Source organism: Vigna radiata, chromosome 8, assembly GCF_000741045.1.
Source record: "Vigna radiata var. radiata cultivar VC1973A chromosome 8, Vradiata_ver6, whole genome shotgun sequence".
Classification (NCBI taxonomy): Eukaryota; Viridiplantae; Streptophyta; class Magnoliopsida; order Fabales; family Fabaceae; genus Vigna; species Vigna radiata.
This window is the reverse complement of record NC_028358.1, coordinates 3106400-3128135: the sequence shown is the minus strand read 5'-3', so window position 1 is coordinate 3128135 and position 21736 is coordinate 3106400. Positions and strand designations below refer to the sequence as shown.

At 31.2% G+C, this 21736-nt stretch overlaps 2 protein-coding genes across 4 annotated transcripts; one reads left to right on the top strand and one right to left on the bottom strand.

The window, feature by feature from the left end:
* Nucleotides 1-454: 454 nt before the first annotated feature.
* Nucleotides 455-6405, bottom strand: LOC106770062 (protein STRUBBELIG-RECEPTOR FAMILY 2). Its single transcript, XM_022784558.1, has 16 exons — nucleotides 6312-6405; nucleotides 5460-5586; nucleotides 5297-5368; nucleotides 5141-5206; nucleotides 4956-5027; nucleotides 4730-4801; nucleotides 4149-4220; nucleotides 3931-3996; nucleotides 3472-3537; nucleotides 3235-3373; nucleotides 2457-2786; nucleotides 2110-2375; nucleotides 1865-2012; nucleotides 1208-1347; nucleotides 969-1125; nucleotides 455-748 (listed from the first exon to the last, which is right to left on the bottom strand). Exons 1-16 carry the CDS (start codon nucleotides 6403-6405, stop codon nucleotides 566-568), a joined length of 2070 nt encoding a protein of 689 aa, XP_022640279.1. The 3' UTR covers nucleotides 455-565.
* Nucleotides 6406-9302: 2897 nt separating this feature from the next.
* On the top strand, nucleotides 9303-11823 carry LOC106770992 (uncharacterized protein C6F6.19). Of its 3 annotated transcripts, none has more exons than XM_014656859.2 (4): nucleotides 9303-9476; nucleotides 10381-10908; nucleotides 11146-11211; nucleotides 11361-11823. In XM_014656859.2, the coding sequence occupies exons 1-4, from the start codon at nucleotides 9336-9338 to the stop codon at nucleotides 11418-11420; spliced, it is 795 nt and encodes a 264-aa protein (XP_014512345.1). In that variant the 5' UTR covers nucleotides 9303-9335; the 3' UTR covers nucleotides 11421-11823. The 3 variants fall into 3 exon arrangements, with proteins under 3 accessions (XP_014512345.1, XP_022640683.1, XP_022640682.1); XM_022784962.1 differs by having other exon boundaries at nucleotides 9340-9476; nucleotides 10340-10908; XM_022784961.1 differs by lacking the exon at nucleotides 9303-9476 and adding an exon at nucleotides 10098-10302.
* Nucleotides 11824-21736: the final 9913 nt, after the last annotated feature.

Genomic DNA, 21736 nt, shown 5'->3' with positions numbered 1-21736 from the left:
TTCAAATAGTTATATTCATACAGTTGAAAATTATTTTTTTTCCTCCAACCTTCCTATTCCCCCCTTTACAACTTATCATCCATAGAGTTTCAATTATATTCACTCTAACATTATGGGAGCTAGTATTTACAGAAATAAAATCCATAATTTTGTTGAAAAATATAAACTTTAGGTGACATTTTGACTTGATGGATGTTTTATGAAGTGTTTGGAAATGATTCTAAAATAAAATAAGATTGCATCTAACATGAAGTAGTATTTTTAATTATGAAAATATTTATTCATGTAGTGAATATGGAGATTCAAATAGCAAAGCGAATGTGTCTTTAACAAAAGTCAACATTCAAAATATAATTGAAAATCTGTGTCAAGTTTGAGCATAGAGTCTGAAACTGCTATTATTTTCAGAGGGGAAATTCAAGCTAATCCTTTTCATTGGCGAAATTCCAGCTAATTCATCCATTGAGTTTTTTTTTGTCACGTCGAAGGAATTAAAACTTTGCGCCTTATAAGCCAAAGGAGATAAAAAGAAGAGAACGTTTTAAAATGCGAACCAGTTAGCACATCAGGCGGATACATAGCTCAGAGCAGGTGAACCGTTAAAGCGGGAGATAGTTGTGTGAAAAGACATGTCAAGTGGATCAAGTTCAGTTTCATCTGCTTCACCACTCTCTGAAACAAGCTTTTGAGAAAATGATACAAGATTGTCTACGATTTCAGACATTGGAGGTCGAAATTGCTTCACTGGCTGCATGAGAGGGGCGTAAGTTTTATTGCAATTTCTCTTAGAAAAGAGTGAATACAATTTGAAGAACCATAATGCAACACACGATCATGAGTAAATTCAAGTTTAACTTATACGACAGTCATGATTTATTGACAATCCATTATCCCCTACAACCACCTCCAACCACTGAAGACAGTTATTGTCAAAATTTTTGCATATATAAATTCTAATACGGTAATACCTGAATGCAGAGGGAGATGATATCAGCATAACGAGAAAGAGCCTTGGATGAAAATGTCCGTTTGATTGCTGGATCCACCATCTGTTCCAAACTGTCACTATCATGCAGTCTTGATGAAGCCCACTTTGCCAGATAGTGCTCTTCCCTTGGCCTGGAACTGTGTTCCATGGAAAACAAAGGTTATTATTCAACAAACCTTAAATAAATGAAATGGAATAAGGTTATAGAGAAGCATATACCCATCGAAAGGTTTTCTTCCTGTTAATAGTTCAAGAAGCAACACGCCAAAGGCAAAGATGTCGCTCTTCGTGCTGCCAACTCCTGGTTGGCCATGGTCAGGTGAACTGTATCCTGTATCTCTAATATCAATCTCGGAAGCCTGTTTTCTTCAGTCAATAAACTAATTAGTGAATCTATGTCAATGGCATACTAAAATTAATATCAAGTTTCTAGTTCATCTTGCAACTGTTACTTTATAAATTCAAGCATATTTAATTAAGCCATACCTAGAAACTTTAAAATCAACATTTTACCTCTTTGAACAACAAAAAAATTAAAATTTTAGTTGCTTTGTAAGTTATCCATGAAAAGTCACATGCATAGACTCTTGAAAAAATTCATTTAACTTCTGGAAAAATATTTATTTTATTTTTTTTTATTTCGGCAAACCAGTTTTTAAGTTGGGTAATTTATTTTCATGAGAAATCATTCAAAAGCTACAATTAACCATGAGGTTTGGGTAAATGCAACTATAACCATCACGAGCTATCTTTTAGATACGGTGGATGTGACTACAATTGCCTTATCGAGGGTGTATAATATAACTTCAGCCACTAGAACCTTGACAGCAATAAGTAGCCTATTTAAACATGATGCTGATTGTTGCAGAAACATACCCGGTTTTTGGCTTTACTGCTTATCAGTGGTCTCAGAATAGCCAAGCCACAGTCAGTAACACAAGGCATGAGGTTTTCGTCCAGTAGAACATTGGTAGCCTTTAATTTGCCATGGGCGACAGGAGGGGAGAACGTCGAGTGCAAATAGCTGTAAACATAAGTGTGTGTCACGGTTGAGAGTTGAGACATGATTGCACTTCATATTTAACGAGAAATAATTCTGACTATAGCAACATGGAACTTACTCCAGGGCCCGACCAACACCTAGAGCGATCCGGAGACGTGTGCCCCACGATAAAGGCTTGTATGCTGTACTATGAAGAGCATCATCTAGAGTTAAATTTCTGACATACTCAAAGACAAGAAGATGTTGTCCATGCTCCAAACAGTAGCCTTTAAGTGAAACAATGTTAGGGTGCTTCAAACGGGAAGCCGTGCTCACGACATCTAAGAACTTTTCCTCTTCACTGAAAGACATGCCCGCCATGTTGATATTCTTCACAGCCAAAACCTTTTAAAAAGAAGAAAGAAATTACATAAGAAATTGAGATAACGGTTTTGAAATCAACATTATTTAATGTTTACAAGGTACCTTGTTATTTGGAAATTCAGCTCTATAAACAGGACCAAGCGATCCTTCTCCCAGAAGGTTTTCTTCATGGAAACTGTTTGTAACCAACTGAACCTCCGCTACCGTATAAACCTTTATCCTTCCATTGAATCTGTCTCTTCCGGAAAAGCTTTTTCTTGATGTTTCCCCAGTTCTTTTATGGGGTTGGGAAGTTAATCGCTTTGGACCCAAAACGGATGCAGCATTATAAGGTGGGATTTGTAGGCTCTCGTCTATTGCCGTAGTAGAATCTTCTGTAAAAGTGGAGACAAAAAGAAAAGCACGATCAAAGATTGAAACGGATTTACAGAACTAATGATGGAATGACACCCTGACATATGAAAGAGAAAAACTCCTGAAAGTGAAAGAAATTGAGTGAAATTTGGCAATACATGTTTAGTATCTCTAACTTTACACTCACTCACTTTCTGCCAATCTTATTGTATATTCAATCATTTTAGTGTTAAATCTGTCTCGAATGAGCAATGTTACTTTGAGATCATGTTGACGTTATTCAGCTATGACTGGGTGTGCCTCACCATCTATATGTTCATGCTCTGTATAAGATACCTTTGGTCGCACTGATTGGACAAGAAGGCAATGCACTGTGGTCGCTTTCATAGTTCTCCAGTCTCTTTGTATAAAGCTTATTCAAATGGATCGCAATGAAGAGAGCGAAACCGGTTGCCAATAAAGTTCCTGTACCGACCATAAAAGCTAATCCTCCGGGACTGATATGTTTCTTCTTTTGTTTCCTTACCTTAATAGGAGCGTAGTTCTCGATGGCATTTGCCTGAGTTATGGGTGGGCGACTAGTATTTTGCTCAAGGGGTACGTTGTCCAAGGGAAATGCCCAGGGAGGAGAGTTGTCCACGGTTTGGAACTTATTCCCTCCAATCCTAATTAAGATGTGGAATGTTACTTTCCGATTTTTGTGTCCATTATCCAGTAAGAAAAATGAAGGTGATTAAAACTAGTGATATTTATTTTTACAAACCATAAGTTTGGTATGGACTGAAAATGCGGCGGAAGTAGGCCGCTAAACAGATTGTCTTGAATGTTCCTGACAAAACAGACAAATTAGAAAACAACAGAGCTGTAGTCACATGTTAGGATACTACGTCCTATTTGGAAGGTCTATGAAAGAAGAAACAAAGAAGAAAGAAACACAGCTAATTGATTTAGTTCTAGCAGCCGAGAAATCCATTAGTGGTTATATATATATATATATATATATTGGCAACCGGTATAAAATATTAATAAAAATAAATATTTAAAAAAAAATACTCCAATGTTAAAATTAATTAATATTTTTTTCTAAAAAGGGAATGTATAAAATTTTTTATTTCGTATAATATATATATATATATATATATATATATATATAGTTCTATACATAATTCTCATTTTTCTTTTCATAATTATACTATGTGAAAAATGTTTAGAGGTAACCTACAAATCAGTGAGTGGAAGCTCAGCCAGGTAGGTGACTGATCCGGTGAATCTGTTGTTCTGCAGAAATCTGCAACTAAGCACCAGTTAGGTGACAGATCAAACGAACATGACCCTAATGTATAAAGAAAATAAATTACCCTTTATAACAAAAGCCCTAAGTATATCAATACTAATCAAGTTCAGGAAACACGGTACGGGTGTACGAAAGCTGCAACTTACAATCTATCCAGGGTTGTCAAGGAACCAAATGAACTTGGCAGATCACCGGTGAAATTATTGTACGAAAGGTCCCTGGTGGTAAAAAATTATTCTTTGTTACTTAAAGATTCATATCTAACCAAAATAGTCAAAATATCTACAATTTGTGGCCTCACTTTCTTAAGACTAATCTAATTTCATTATAAGCTTTACTTCAGCTAACCTTAAAACGCGAAAAACAACAGCGCCTTATTCTTTATTATGGATTTCAACGGGGAACGATTAAAAGGCATGATACATCTTTTTTTTAGTCTACATATGTTACAGACTCTTGTCTTTCCCTTGTAAGTTATTATAAATTGAGATTTAGATTTGTTATCTTATTAAAAATAAAATTGAGGCTTAAATAAGTTATTAAAATTTGAAGTTTAAGTTGGCTTCATGGTCTATTTTTTAATCCATAATATTCAAAATTGGTAATATATACAGAAAAAAAATATATCTATGGACATAAATGCTTTAGGTTTTAAGCAGACCGATTGGATTATCGATTCCTTTCATTTAATTAAACTACAATAGCAAAAGAAGGGAAGAAAACATACATTTCTCTGAGATTATATAAGCCAGTAAACACGTTGCCAATGGGTCCATACAAGAAATTGTGGCTTAAATTCCTGCAAGACAAATATTTTGATTATTCAAAGCACTTTGTAAAACTCAACACTACCATAATCAACAGACACGAGGGATATACTGGATAAGAGCATTCCGTATTTCTATTATGTCCTCTATCAAGCCTGGACTAAAATCAATACTAATTTAACTCACAGGTGTGCTAGTTTTGTCATGGTTGACAACGAATGGGGGATATTTTCGCTGAAATAGTTGCAAGCCATATTTCTGAAATAGGGAAAAATTGTCGGTAAAACTCACTGCGAAGATACATGTGTATACATAACTAGAAAGCAAAGAACTGTCACGAAGCGGTAAAACTAAACGAATAGTATTCTTACAAATGTGTTGCATTTGGAGGTAAACCCTGAGGGATTTCCCCAAGTATGTTGTTAAAACTGACATCACTACACAAGCCAGAATAATTTGGACGTAATTAATCGCTGATCTTGACAAAAACTATCCCCGTAAGAACTTAAAGCTATACAACTACTTACAGTTGCTTTAAGTTTTGTAGATTATTGAGCAAGCTTCCAAGATGCCCGGTAAGGTTTAGTCGTTGAATTTGGCTGCATGAAGAAGAGAGCAGGAATAATAGGTTTATTTATTAGTGGCATTATAATATGAATACGAGTGTAATCAACAGATTCAGGATATTACATGTGTATAACTGATGACCCGGAACATGCAATTCCCGTCCAAGATTCCTCACAAGGATCATTACCGTTCCATCCTTTCAGCGCTAGAGGGTTGTTTAAGGTCCTGTATAGATCCTGGAGAGCTGTCACTGTTTATAAAAAGAATCACAGAAAATATATAGTTTAGTAGCAGAATCCCATGCAGATTCGGAGCTGTACAAGAACGAGTTCAATTTCCCTGAGGATTATAATCAAGTAAATAACAACCGTCACAAGTACTATGTACATGGGTTTTCAATTTTTCTATCTGTATCTAAATTAACTATATACGAATTCAACAAAAACGAGTATTCTTCTACTGTTTTGGTTATTTGTCAAAATTGGTTAAATAGACTTCAGTTTTGTTAACACTAACAAAAATATGTAACAAAAACTAAAGAGCGAAACCAATGAACAGCAGGAAATCTCAATGAAGAGCAACATACAACCACAAAATATACATTCAGAACGCAGAGACAACGTCGGGAGCTTGAGCTTGAGAGTAAAACTCAAATGAATTCATATTGAACTGATAAGATGAAAATCATACAACGCACACTCTATAAAGCTGATCAACAACTCCGAACTAACATTCTAACATCACTAACTTTCTATAATCTCTGTTATACTGCACAAACGCAAAAAGTAAACTACATATCTCTAGAATCCTAACCACATAATTTTCTTCAAGGTGAAGATGAAACTGATGAGGTTCCAAGGCAACGCAAATGCACATAAGAAATCTATTTAATCAATTTTAATAATTGTGACTGAAAGATTGGTCTAGAACTGTACAAGAATAATCAAGAACAATATGAACAGATATTTAAATCACCATCAGCGGGATCCGTAAATCCGAAACAGCGAGAAATCAAAGCTGCCGAGAAGACAACGAATGCGAGATTCACGCAGACGTAGTTGCAAACCATGTCTTTCTATTTTCTTCTCCCTTCCCAGACACGAAATCGAATTAGTTAAACGAAGTGAAGAGAAAAAGAAACAGCATAAGGTTTAACGAACGATGGATTAAAGAACGAACGAACGAACGAGTTTATTACCTAACTCTTATTCTTCGTTTTCACTTGCGAGCGATTCAGTAATCGTTTGCACAGTGCAGTGACACTGCGATGGTTGCAGTTGCTAGAGAGGGAGAGTTTCCGGTGTGGTGCACGAATAAGAGTTCGTTGTGGTTAGTTTGTTTTGGCGCGCAATGCCCAAGTAAGTATACGTGTCCGTCGCATTTTTATTTAAAAATAAATAAAGAAAATCAAAATAAATATAGTTTAATTTTGATACTAATGTTACTAATGTGAAAATTTCAAAATAATCAAATAATTTATCTATCATAAGTTAAAATGTTTAATATTCATTTGTAAACCAATTTACTATTAATTTATATAAAAATGGTTATCCTATTAACATAGATCAAATTGAATAAGTTAAATATTATTTATTTACCAAATTTAACATTAAAACAAATAAACATATAGTTATTGTATTAAATAGACATTTACTTTTTTAAAAAAAATAAGTGCAAACAAACTCAACAAAATACAAATAAAACAAAATTGTATTTATTTTATTAAAATTAATTATTTTAAAAAAAGAACAAACAAGTATCTCCGATAATATAAATAATCTATAATAACACTCTCCATGATTTTTTCGCTGATATTTTGTAATTTCTTACTTAGTATAAGTACTTTATTTGTTTACCAATGTCAATTAAGTCTTATTTACAAAAAAGTGATATATATATATATATATATATATATATATATATATATATATATATATATATATATATATATATATATATATATTGTTAAAAAAATTTAATTCTTTTGCAGATTTTAAGTTTTAAAATACTTATATTTATATTTATCACTTTCCAACTACGAATAACTAAAGAGAAATTGATTAATTTTAAAAAATTTTGTGTAATTTTTTTCCACTCAAATAAGAATATACTTTATAGATTAATTAATTTTAATAGTTTCTCGTTTAATAAGAGGAATTATTCATATTCAATTTATTACAAGTATGTGTCAGTTAAAATCTGTGTTGAGTAAAACATTGGAGAATTTATTGATTTTGGTTTAGTATTGTTGTTTTATTTGCATGAGGTAAATTTTATTGGGTTTTCTTTTTTTTTTTAACATTTTTTAGTCCATCATTTATGAATTTAGGCATCTGATTACATTTTAAATAAATTATTAGAAGAGTTAAAATCGATGAGTGGTAAAATATGTTTTAATAATATTAAAATCATTTTTAAATTTGATGATTTCAATAAAATTAAATTTAATTAATCATTACTATTAAACTCGCTAATCATATGTTCAATTTTACTTAAAATTAAAAGTCGTCAATCATATACATTATTTTATTTAACAAAGACTAATTAAGTTTAATTTGACTCAAGTCACCAAATCCAATCATGTCTGCGTGCATTTATCAACTTTCTCATAACCAACTTAATCCTTTTACTAATTAATTTAAAACATATACATAAGTTCAAAAATAAATTAACTCAAATAAAAAGTTATATTTTATTTGTGCGTGTGACTGAGAGAATAATTTATTAATAATAGAGATAATTTAGACAATTTCAAATACTGTCACCCTAATATATGTAACATAGTAAAAAAAAATATTTAATAGTTTTATCTAGTTTATTCTTGCTTATCACTACTTTTTTTAGAAAATCCTCTTTCATATATAGTATTCAAAATATAAAATTAAATAGGTTATTTTCATATTCACAAATCTTAAGTTATAATTTACAAATAAAAGAAATCAATTATTATACAGTATAGATGCTTATATTATCAAGAGATAAAAAATTATTAGCCGGATTATTTTTAAGATTTTTCACTAAAATTGAATTGGATTTTATTTTGCGAAAATATATTGAATAGAACGCTTCTTCGTGCGACATAGACATAAGGAAAAAGTTTTTATCACAATTTTTTTCTAGACAATTTTTTTTACCACACATATAATAGATATAGTTTATGATTCGCGTGTTTCAAATACACACATATCCTATTCTCATTGTTAAAATATCAAAATCCTGACTTAAACCTTCTCACGACCCCTCTCCTCTCTCTTTTCACAAACATTCCTTTTCCTTCACTCTTTATAATTTCTCTTATTAAATATACATTTTTTTAATTGCATAATTTGGAATGTGATTTTTTATTTTATATTTTAGATTGTATCATTTAAAATATATTTTTTAGGATAAAAATAAATAAAAGGTTAAGTATATTCGTAATTTTTAAACTTTTAAAAAGTTATAATTTGTATTTACTCAAAATTTTAATATATTTTAGTTTTTAAATTTAAAAATTGAATAGATATAATTTTCTTGATCTAATCTTAAAAACATATTTGATTCATTAACAAAATTTAACATAGATTAAAAAAAAATATTAATTATTTTTTAAGTTTAAAAAGTAAAATATATTAAAATTTTGAATATCTATCATTAATCCTAAATAAAATTTTATATTGTATAATCTAAAATGTAAAATAAAAAATATTGTAGATTTTACCATACGAATTACAAATTTTATATTTTGAATTGTAGAATTTAATATAAATGTTTTATTTTAGATTTTTAATTATACAATCCAAAATATAAATTTTAAATTTTTCTCAAATGGTGTATTTTCAAACTCAAAATAAAAGAAAGGGTAAAATTAGATTTTTCAAATGTATAGAGGTGCGGTAAGAAACTATGTGATTGCAGGAAGAATTGACCATTGAACTATTATTAATGGGCTTTATGGGCTCAGAAGCGCATTCATGATCAGCTCGCGTCTTCGTAAGCCCATTGTAGTTTTTGTTGGTGATGGATTCATCACCGGCGACGAGGGAGAGAGAAAACGGTGCACAAGGAAACGAGGTGCAAGAAGATGACTACATGGGTGACCTTTCTCAGTTTCTTCCTTCCGATGCTTTCGACCCTCCCAAGATTTCTTCATCCAAAAAGGTTACTAGTGACTTCACCGTTTTACCCTTCTTCGTTGTCGTTTTGATTCTGCCTTGGCGTATGAATGAAATTAGGTCTTTAACTTTCCCCTTTCCCATTCCCCTGTAGTACTTCACATGGTTTTACAATTTGGTCTTGGAGTTTAAGTTTAAGCTCTGAAAAGTTGGTGCTTTATTGCTAACAAACAGTTTCATAACATTATCAGTATGGTTTCCGTTCACAGCTATTTTATTGGACATTCGTTTCCGTGGGTGAAAATTTGATTTTTTTTTTTAATCTCTATAAATGTGTTAGATGGTTGTTAAGAAGTTTTGCTTACCTGTAGTAGCAAGGTTGCAATTTTGTCTCAATCCTCGATTTTGGAGATTATCTGCAATTACGATTTTGGAGACTTGAGAAAATCTTGATATGAAGTAACAATCGTGGTTGCGGACGGTATTTTAAACTTTGGGTTTATGTATGCGTGTGTGCATGTTCTGTTTTTTCTCCCACTTCATATATACCCGCACTAGGCCGTGTACAGAAGTTCTGTTTTCACAAAAATTAGAGTAAATATTTGAAATTAAACCTTGAAAGGTTCACTCAACTTTTTAAGTTAGTTTTTTTTTTTTGAAGAATTTGAATTAAAAGTTAATGTCAATACACATCTGTAGTGATCAAATTGGTGTTCATAGGTACATCAATGGGATAATCGGATGTCTATTTTAAGCTTTGACTGTCATTGCTGATGTCGCATGTATCTTAGGCGGACCAAATTTGAGTACAGTTAAAAGAATGAAGCATGAATACTGGAATCAATTTTGTTTGCCTTTCCAAAGAGTTATTGGTAGATGATTAATTTTCCTTAGTCTTTCATTTTACAGTTGCCATACAAAGTGATGCTAAATCACTTTATTTCATGCAGATTTCCAGCAAGAAAGATCCTTTGGTCAACCCTTCAAGGAACCGGTTGAAAACTCTAAGCTGGCAAGAGCGGCGAAAACTTGAAAGAGAAAGGAAGCAACAAGAAGAGGATGAACAAACATTAGCAAAAGTGGAAGCTCCAATACCACAATCCAACATTGGGTTTAAGCTTCTCAAACAGATGGGTTACACTCCAGGTTCTGCCCTAGGCAAGCAGGGCTCAGGCAGGGCCGAACCAGTGGGGATTGAAATTCGACGGTCACGAGCTGGTGTGGGATTAGAAGATCCCCACAAGGAGAAGAGGAAAAAGGAGGAAATCATGATGAACAGGAAAAGGAGGAAAGAAGAGGACCTAATGAAAGAATTTGGGTCCAGGCAGAAGTCACAGTGGCAGAGTAAGAGAGTTATAATTAATTATAATAAGGCAAAGGCAGCCCTTGACCAATTGGAAAATAGGGAAATTGTGGAGCCACAAAAGAATGATGATGATTCAGAGGTTGAAGAAGAAGAGGAAGAAATAACAGAAGAGGCACGTAACTTAACCATAACTTTTTCACTTATATTTCTTTTGACCCAGTTTTTGGTTTTCATTTCTGTTTATTGCCCAAAATAGTATGGAAACTGAATACACATTCTCTCTTTTTACAGCATTCAGAAATTATTGTGATTCATTTGTTAATTTTTTTAGCTGATTATTGTTGAACTTAGTCTTTGTATTTTTTTTTGCAATTTTAATGGTGTTGATGACGGGATGTAATGGATGCAGGAATTAAACGATGTTTTGATGAAACTGAGGGATGAATTTAATTATTGCCTCTTCTGTGGATGCAAAGTAAGTAAGCGCTTGATTTATTTCTTAGTAATCAGTAAAAGTTCATTTGAAGATATTTTTATCAGATGAAATAGCATATCCAGTATGATTGAGAAATAAGAAGCCGTTAAGTTTGATTGCACTTTATATCTTCCTTCCTATCTGTTCAGTACGAATCAAGTGAAGCCCTTTTGGACAACTGCCCTGGAACCAATGAAGATGACCACTAAATTGAAGATTTCTGATGTGAACAGTGGACATTATCAGATTTGTTGTGTTGTCAAGCAAGTACTGCAAGCTTTCAATGCTTACTTCAATGGAGCTGGATTAGCTTCCATCTGGTGTGGCGGTGGTAGATAGATGGACTTGTAACGCTTTTTGTGTCAATGTTCATATGAACTCAGATAGGAGTCCGCCTCATCTTCATCTACACCAAAGGACATAGTGCCTGCCATATTTCAGGAAATGGATTGGTTGATATACAATTTGTGAAACTTTTCAGTTCGTATAAAATAATTTCAGTTGTTTAAGCAGAAAAATTTAAATTTTAGAATCCATATATAAAGATTGTAACTTGACCTGAACATGACATGGATGTTACATAGTATCAACCAGATGTATGGTTGTTATTAACTCTAGAAATTAGCCATCTCTTAAAGAATTAATTATATAAATTCAGAGAAATAAAGCTAGTAGTATTACTTACAAAATAAAGCTAGAAAATTTAAATTCAGAGAAATGTATGAGCCACGATCTCGGATGGAAATTTTTGGTTTAAGGTTGGAGGAGTGGGTGAGATATCTCTCACATTATGCCAATGATTTTTTACTTATTGGAAATGTTTATATAAATTATTCGTGATTGTTAAACGCTGTCTCAATTTTTTGAGCTTGTTTAAATTTGAAGGTAAATTTTCATTCGTTTTTGCTGGCAGCTTCTTTTCTTCATTGAAATATTATCGGGATTCCTTTGAAACTTTTGGTTTAGCCTGATATAAATCGATGAGAAGTGGCTACATGGAAGCCTTTCATTGTATTCATTTAAGAGTAGACTTGCCGCTTTGAAGGGTAAGTATTTGGAGGTTTTATATGCTGAATTAAGTATTTATCTTTTTAGGCCACTATATTGTGTATCTCTGTTTGTTGGTATCAGGTGTGTCAGCAAGCCTTAGCGGGCGAGTATTGAACGTTTTGACATCTTTAATCTAAACCTTTTGAACAGGTGGATATGACAATGTTTAACTAAGAAAAACAGTGCACGGTATAATCTCGTGGTATATAGATTTGGTTTGTTGGATAGAGTGATTCCAAATGATAGATGAATCTGAGTTTGTGTGCAGGAGAGACTTCTGTAAAATGAAATCTGTAAGTTGTGTTGCTCCCTTGTGGTTCTCTATGGGAGTGGTCTGGTGAGCGGCAAACTAAGTTCTGGAATGATTATTTATTGATGTTTCTACTCTAATATAGACTTTCTGCAGATTATATTAAATTGCAAAGGATAAACATGCATCTTTAACAGGTATGTGAGAATGGAGTGACAAGGAATGTTGCTGGATATGGAGATGACATAAGAAGAGAAATGTTCCCTTGAAGAATGCCTGTGATGTGAGCGTCAATAAGTTTTGGAAGTGCCATGTTCCCGTGATGGTGTTAGTTTACTTGTGGATATTTCTTGAGAGTTTTTCCTAATAATTTGTCTACTTAAGAGGAGCGTCTTATCCAATTTGCATGATGTACATTCTCTTGCTCATTTTCTCATTAGTAGTTCTCATATTTATGCTTGGATGGGTTTCTGCATGGCTATGCTTCATAAAGTAGGATAAGTTAATAAATTTTATGCCAATAAAAAGATTTATTTGATATTTCATTGCATTATGTCATGTTGACGGAGAATATATTATTTAAAATATAAGTAAACTTTCACTGCTAAATAACTCATACCATTGTACAGTTTTAGTAATAAATTCAGAACAAGAGAATGTTTCTCTTTATTCCAACTCCACTCAGCAAAGATTGAAGGTACAACATACATGAGATAAAAAAAGGTAACCAACGTTACATCGCTATAATCCACATAGCTTTAGTTCAAATTGAATGCTCATGGTCCTACCCTGTTTCAGCTAGTATTTTTAGATAAAGTTCTCATTCTCAACTTCTTCTTAGCATTCTGAATATAATCTGAAAAGGGGTCTCGTTCATTTTCATTGTTATTGTTGGTACCATTAGTCAGATGATCTGCACCTGCAGGGTCTCTCTGGCCCTCACGGCAACCAGTGTTTGAGTTGCTCCTGATTTTATACTTAGTACATTGAATGTAATCGGAGAAAGTGTGATCATCACATAGTGGTTTCTCACCTTGTTTTTCTGTTGGGTACGCTCTAACATTCACCACCTTTGACTTTGTTGAGAGCTTCCTTTGCCATGAAACAACGTTGTGAGGTTGTGGTTCTATTGAAGAAAGCTTTGCTTTCTGGCCACTACGTGCCTTTGAAGTTGCTGAGTTTCTATTCCCCATTGAAATTGTAAAAGTTGATGAGTTCAAAAACTTCGAGGGGATGACTAGTTCTGAGATATTTAGAGAGGAGCAGTTTGCATTTTGCAAGAGGTGCAGAAACTTGGTTTTATAGTGCGTGAGATTTGCAAGACAATAAAAGGAAAGATAGGTTTGCAAAAGCATTAATATGCTATTGTTGACCGACCCTAATGACAGAAATCTTCCAATTTTTTAATCATCCATTGCAATGTAGTTGTGGGGGAATATGAGGAAGGTTTCTCTGACGAAGTATTGCACGTGTTAATTATATAAATTTTAAAATAACATACTAAATAAACCAATAAAACGGGAATAAATGTAAAAAAAGAATGGAGACTGAGCCATGTTTTCTATTCGAAAGGTTTAAGAAATGTCCATATTTATATTTATGGCCAATTAATTTGAATATTGTCTATTCCGGACATATTGGAACAATTCCGATGATGAATAATTATAGTACACTTTATAAAATTGTTACTAAATTTATTAATTTTTTATTTGTTAGTCTACCTTTTTTTTTTGTTTTATTTTACTCTTCTTTTTATTTGTTTGGTTTCAATGTAATGATAATGTCAGCGGTTTCTAATTATAAAATACCAAGCCAATTGCCACAGTTTGTTATTACCCCAATTGAAAAATAATAAATACAAACAAGATAAATGGTAAACAATAAAAAAAGAAACTAAAAACGTTGCAGAACGAAAGGTTAGAAGATTAGTACCAGGTATTAAAATAAACTATTTTGTTTCAAAAATAAATCTTAAGACGCCATTAAAAAATATTATTTTTCAAAATTAATGTAAAACGAATAAATGTTTTAGTTGTATAATATTTTTGAAATATTATTCTGATCAATAATAATGTATAAAGAGATAGTATTTAGGGAGAGAATTGAAGGAGGATCAATGGTTGAGAATTGCATAAAAAGAATTTCAGTTTTCACATTGTAGATTCCATCAATGTTTTATTCTGCACTTTCCTTCTTCTGTTCCTATTCATTCCTTGCCACTCCTAAAAAATAATACATAAATTACTACATCTATTGCATTACAATACATCCGTGGAGTTTTTCTTCCTCTACCTTCACACTTTACTTTGTATTCTCAACACCATAATATGAATAATAAATATAATATCTTTACATAATATACATCCAAAATATATTTTTAGTTACATGATTCATAACCCTATTTCAAATTATATATAGATTATATAATCCAAACCATATTCTAGATGCAAATTTAAAACACATTTTTGTAATTATAAACTATATAATTTGAAATATATTTTCAAAAATATAATTATTTTACATTATTTAACTCATAACATATTCCAAATAGTTTTGAAGCTTATAATTCATGTGTTCATGAGTGTTTTAAAGTACATATTTTAGAATATAATGCTAAATAAATAATGAGATGTTCATTGGTCACTATATTTTTGTGTTCTAATCTTCAATCCTTAGGCTGATAACTCTTGAGATATCATCATCTCCAAGTCATAACAGGGGTTGTGTCCGTGCCAGTAAAAGATACTTCGATGCTGAAGTGTCAAGTGTGTCAGATGGTAATAAATTTTGTAATCATGAACACAATTAATGTATTTTGTAGAAGTGTTATTTATACTACTTCTTATGACTTTTATCTGGATAGGCCTAAGTCCCATGACCTAATTACCTGTTATCTTTCTTTGACGATTTACTCAATGTAATCATAATTCATCAATATCAGCAGTCTAATAGGTGTAGTTCCTTCTTAGCAGAATATGCTTGGACTAAGTAAATGTTGGTCTAAGAGACTGGGATGTACTCGAGCAAATATAGTGCTTATACTCAGATGGTCAAGGTGTGCTCGGACGCGTATAATACATTAGCTCCACAAGCTTAACATGATACATGTTGAAGCCTTATGTGATGTTGCTATGATGTCAACCTTCGATCTAATAACCATCGTGTGAAAAAAAAATGTATTTCTTTAATTATTTGACCCTATGGTATAATAAAGTCCAAGAGAAGCGTAGTGATGAAGAGGTTTGACTAGATGACTATGAGTCATGAAGGAATGAATGTGACGTTGATAGGACAAAAATGTGTAACCTTTGACTATTGGATTTGAAGAGATATGGCGATTGGGATCGAAGATGTAAAAGATGAAAGGTTTCCATGACTGTTCTATAAATAGAGTACAAATTTGTCTGATGTGAATACTTACATTAGCATCATAAGAACCAAAATATGAAAAAAAACACCATTCAAACTTCAATTACAAAATTACTACAAACCAAAACATATAAACCACTAACGCTAATGTAAAAACCAAAATAGGAGAAAAAAGACCCTCATAGTGGGTGAAGAAATAGGGTTAACGAATGTCTGACCTTATTTTCTTAGTTCGTGATTTTGTAAACCCTTCAATGGTAACCTCACAAAAACCCTAAACTATGAAATACATACCAACAAAGAAAACCAACCTTAGCGTATTAATTTTAACTATTGAGAAATTCAATAAACACTATCACAACCTCTATATCATCTACAGTATTGGTGCCACAGAGAAGCATAGAAGAAAAATTGAACAGGAATGGCAAAAAGATCACGAAGTCAGTGAAGAAGGTGAGAGATGTGAATAAGAGGAAAGGGCAATGTAGTAAATTTGGGTAGAGAATATTTGAATGACTGAAAAATAAACTTTGTGGACAGGTATAAGAAAAATAAGTAGAGGTAGTAATGTATTTTTCCTAATGGTTCATTTTCTTAGATATATAATATATATCTCAATTTTCTGATTTTTATGAGACTTTAAATTCTACTTAGATTTCTTAAACAATAAAATAAGGAGACAAGAGACAAGAGACAAGATTCTCTATGTTTGGTTTATACATATTTTTATACCTTTCATTTGATACTCTTAAGAGGGTAATAGAGTTTTAACGATACAAAGCTAGAGAAACTTTCTTGAAAAAGACAGAAGAGTTTCTCCTTATTCTAGTACAGCATGGAAGATTAAAGACACAGAACATTACATTATACTATAATCCACATTGATTTAGCTATCTCTGAATGCTCATGGTCTTACCCTCTTTTGAAGGAATAAATGTTTCTAGATAAAGTTCTCAATATCAGCTTCTTCCTTGCATTCTGAATATAATCTGAAAAAGGGTCTTCTTTGTTTTCCTTGTTGTTGATAGCATGAGCCACGTGATCTGCATGTGCAGGGTCCCTCGGATCCTCATTGCAGCCAATGTTTGAGTTGCTCCTGATTCTATACTTGGTACGTTGAATGTAATCGGAGAAAGTGTGATCATCACATAGTGGTTTCTCACCTTGTTCTTCTGTTTGGTACGCCCTAACAGTCACCACTTCTGGATTTGTTGAGTGTTTCCTTTGCATGGAAACAACATACTGTGGCTGTGGTTCTTCCATTGAAGCAACCTTTGCTCTCTGGCCATTGAGTGCCTTAGAAGGTGCTGAGTTTTTGTTCCCCATGGTTGATCAGTTCACAAACTTTGAGATGATCACTATAAGGGATTTTGCAAAGAGGTTTAAAAGATGAGATGATTGTGGGAAAGAGATGAAAAGGGTTGGTTTTATATATAGTGTGTAAAAGAAGGGTTTGCAGAAGGTGTATATCTTTAAGATAAGATTCTTGGCCACACCATGTGAGACTTTCTTTTTTCTTCTAAGTTTATCCTTTGATTGCTGGGAATATGAGGACAGTTTCCCTAATCAAGAATGACCCTTTGATATTTTAGAAAGAAAGCCTTTATCTTTTTCTTTTTATATAAACAAAATATGTAGTTAAATTAAATTTTATTGTTTAAAATATACAACAAATATAGAATGTTCTAGTGAATTTATATATACATGAAGTATATATAAACCTAATAATAAGGTAATAAGATTGATTTACATATTATGGATTCGAAAGAGGTATTTAGTAAAAGATTTGAGGAGTGTTTGGCCGGTAGCAGAAAGTAAAGAGTGTGTGGCTGTGAAGTTATGTGTGAGCTCTCAGAAAAAGTGGAAACAACACAAAGGAACATGTCAAAGATTCAAAAGCTTTCAATATTCTGTCATGTTTTCACATTGTGGGTACTCTCCACTCCATTGGATATATTATTATCATTTTCCACCGTCTAAATTAGTGTTTTCTTCTTCTTTGGTCAAAAGTTGAGTTCTTTTAAGGGACCTTATTGGATATTTCACATCAATATTATTTTAATGTCTCTCTTAATCCTAATTCAACTTCACAAAATCAACTTATAAAGTGAGATTTGTATTTCACTTATATACTATAAATTGGTCTTTATTTATAGTGGAGGTGGGACTTCTAAGATCTATCATTGATGAAATTCAAATTTATAAATCTCTCAAAAGATTTGCATTCATTTCCTTACTTTAATTAGTTTTTATATGAAATCCTTTAAAGGTTTTCTTGTTAAAATTAACTTAAAATAAAAAAAAATTATTTCAAAATATGTAATCAATTAAGTTGAATGTTTTGTCAAAATGTAAAAGATTGTAGTTGTGTTGGCTTAATCAAATGAGTTCGGTGTAATTTAAATTATTCATCTATTTGTAAATAATCTCTTGTCTCTATTCTTAAAGAGGGTGGCATGAATGGGGTAAGACAGCTGAGGCAATTGCTTTACGACCTAATTGCTTAATATTAAAAGCCTTATTAAGTATTAAGGTTATATATCCTTAGTTTTAAGGTTGTTTTAATAATATGGTCTTTTACTATAAGTAAGAAATTTCATATAAAGTATTTGTAGGTATATGATTTTCAAAATAATTAAATAATCCATAATCGAAATATATTTACACATTTCGTATTTATTGTATTAAATATAGTATTAGAAATGTTAATTGTCGATTTACATTACATCAATAGCCTTTTGATATTATGTTAATTATATCATTATTTTTAAGCTTGATTAATTTTTAATTTTATTATTTGTTTTATTTAATTTGATCTCACCGTTGATAGAAGGTTAATTTATCCATATTTTCAATATTAGCAAATGGTATTCTCTACTTAATCCGGAAGTGTTGCTGTGGTTACGTGGACTTAACAGTGAACTCTGACATGAAAGAGCATTTTCAATAACATATCCATTGTATATAAATAGCATTTAAAATAAGTTGAACTATATATTTTAATAAATTTAATTATTTTCTTACAAATAGTTATTATAATTAAATAATACCTGCTCCTGATATTTGTGGAGTTCTTATAGCATATTTCTTGAATCGTTCTGTCACAATTCGAATTAGGATTCAGTTTTAAGTCTGATAATTTTTTTATAAAATAAGATTTATATTTATTTATATATTATAAATTAGTTTTATCTGAGCTAAAATTTTTATCACTTTTAATTTAATTATGATAGCAATGAAAAAAAAAATTCTGAAATCCATGTGAGAGAGTACACAAATCATAGGAGCATGGGTGTTAGAAGAAAAGATACATCCGTGAATGTATGAAACAGTTGGATACAGGGTTGTTAGAAATAAATTTTAAAGAGTTAAGAAAAAACTAAATGGATTAAAAAGACCTTTTTTTTATCTCATTTTTATATAAAAAATAAATATTATAAATACTATTTCCTTTTTTATTCCAGGCACTCTACATGCATTTTTTTTTTAACTTTTCAATTGATTTAAAGGAAACTGAAATAATTTTTAACGTTTTAAATTTGTCATCAAATTAAATAATTAACATTTTTTAACCTTTAAACTAAGTTCTGTTTTTTTAAACTCCCATCTCTCTTTTATACTCTTTTAGTAAATTTTGTAATATTGTTTTAATTACCCTAACGACGTTAACATTAATAAATTAAGTAAATTTTATTTATTTTATTTTAAAAATGCATTTAATTATTTTAATTGCGTGGTGGACTCAGACATAGTTGTAGTGGAGGTGAAAAGAGTTAGTTTAAATCTAAAGGTGAGTTTGTTTAGATGATAAGCTAACAATTAATTATATTGGTGATTAAATATTTTGGACTGAGATTACATGTGAATTTGTTGTTGTACAATATAAAAATAATTAATGTTATTGTGTGTGTTAATGAAAACACTTGGTTAGGTGTTCTTATATTTTAATTGTGATAATTATGATATTTTTTTCTTAAGTTAACTTTCTATTTTGTGGTTGTGGTTTTCTGTCGAGATAATCATATAACTTGTATTATAGAAGAACATATGATGTTGCAAATAATGATTTGGATGCAAAATAATGAGAAGCTTAGAGATTGCATAGAAAAAAATAGTTTTATTTCTAATGTATTTTAGAATAATTTTATTTTTAGAAATAATGTATATTTATAGTGGTTTTGAGGTTGGATATTTTAAATTGGTAATATTTATTTTAGATAAATAAAGGATTTTTTTTTATTTTTTCATTATTATTAAACTATGGTATCGAAGTTGAAAATAAAAACAATTTGGAATATGTGAAAAAATAAATCTATGTATTTTAATGGAATCTTAATGGAGTGTTACACAATTTCAGGTAGATCAGGTTAGACTAAGGAAGGCTGAATTTATGTTGAGACAAATTGGGTTTGATTCATATTAGTTAAGTTGAGTCAAACTTAAGTCAGGTCGATTAGGCAAACACCAGTTCTATCGAGTCAATCTCAAGTTAGTATGGATAAAGTTGGGTCATCCCAAGTCAAGTAGTTTGGGTTGGGTAAGATCCAAGTTAAGCTAAGTTGTGTCAAATCCATGTTAGATCGACTTTAGTTGCGTTCACATTGGACCGAATTGATTCATACTAATTCTAATAAAGTCCAAATTAACTTTAATCAAGTGGTGCCCACATCAAGTCAACTCAAATTAGACTCACTTAAGGTCAAGTCGAGTCAAGTGCATATGTGCCAAGTCAAATAAGACCAACGTCGAGCCAAATTGAGTGGGCCTATGATGGATCGATTTAATTCAAATCATATTGGGTTGAGTTGACATGAGTAGAGTCAAATCGATTGGATTGAGTCAAGTTAGGTCCATATTAAATTGAGTTAGATCTATATTAGATCAAGTAATTTTAAGTCCACCTAAAGTTTAGTTAAATTGTGTTCATTTTGGCCAAGTCAATTCAGACATGGATTGAGTTACAACCTTCTAATTAGATTGTAAATAATAAATGTTTAATTTATAATTAATGTGAAATCTTTATAGTTCAATTTGTAATTTAAAATATTTTAAGGACTTATTTACTTTTGAAAAGCATTTAAAAGTTAATTGAAATCTTATAGTAGACTAATCATTTTAACCCTAATCCTAATCTACTTTATATGAGATTTTGGACAGTTGAAACATTTTAACTCACTCATTTGGTAGAACAATAAAAAGATGTTTATTTTAATAGTTGATAATATTAGAGTTAACCCTTGAGTCATAAATCAAATTCACAATTCTAATTAACACAACAATGAACCAAAAAATATAGTTTGGTAAGATGAAAGTCTTAGTTAAATAACTCAAGTCTTAAAACTATATACATGACTGTACCTATGTCTTAAAACTCAATACAGATTTAGGCTCATATTTAGACATAAAAAGAAATACTCTAGTTCTACATGTAAAAATGGAGGTTCTGTACTTAGCATGATCATGAGAAACATTAAACATACATATACAGCTGACATTGATATTCCTCTCTTTGTTATTGGGAACGTGAGATGCTCAAGTGAAAGATATTCTTCAGATATACATGCAACTTGACAATATCAAACACAAATATGTATTCTTCGATATTAGCAAGTAACTTAAGAACATTAAGCGCAATTGCAACAGATGTTCTTCAGATTTTCTAGGTGAACATCATATGCAAATGCAATAATCTTTCAGTTTCTCATTTAAGAGTTTTATTCTTACATGAAACTCAGGATCTTTCAAACTTTGTAAGTAAAGAAAGGTCATGCTATAAGGATCTTTAACAAAGAAACAACATTTTAATCCCGCTAACAAATTTAAATAAAAAACTAATAAAAATAGTTGTTGGATGAT

Excerpts from the sequence above, each read along its gene's own strand:
- LOC106770062 (XM_022784558.1), bottom strand. The coding sequence starts at position 6,405 with ATGGTTTGCAACTACGTCTGCGTGAATCTCGCATTCGTTGTCTTCTCG. Across the intron at positions 5,207-5,296 it reads CTACAAAACTTAAAGCAACT|TGATGTCAGTTTTAACAACA; the intron begins GTAAGTAGTTGT and ends TGGCTTGTGTAG. Across the intron at positions 3,997-4,148 it reads TTGACAACCCTGGATAGATT|ATTTCTGCAGAACAACAGAT; the intron begins GTAAGTTGCAGC and ends GCTTAGTTGCAG.
- LOC106770992 (XM_014656859.2), top strand. The coding sequence starts at position 9,336 with ATGGATTCATCACCGGCGACGAGGGAGAGAGAAAACGGTGCACAAGGA. Across the intron at positions 9,477-10,380 it reads AGATTTCTTCATCCAAAAAG|ATTTCCAGCAAGAAAGATCC; the intron begins GTTACTAGTGAC and ends TATTTCATGCAG. Across the intron at positions 11,212-11,360 it reads GCCTCTTCTGTGGATGCAAA|TACGAATCAAGTGAAGCCCT; the intron begins GTAAGTAAGCGC and ends CTATCTGTTCAG.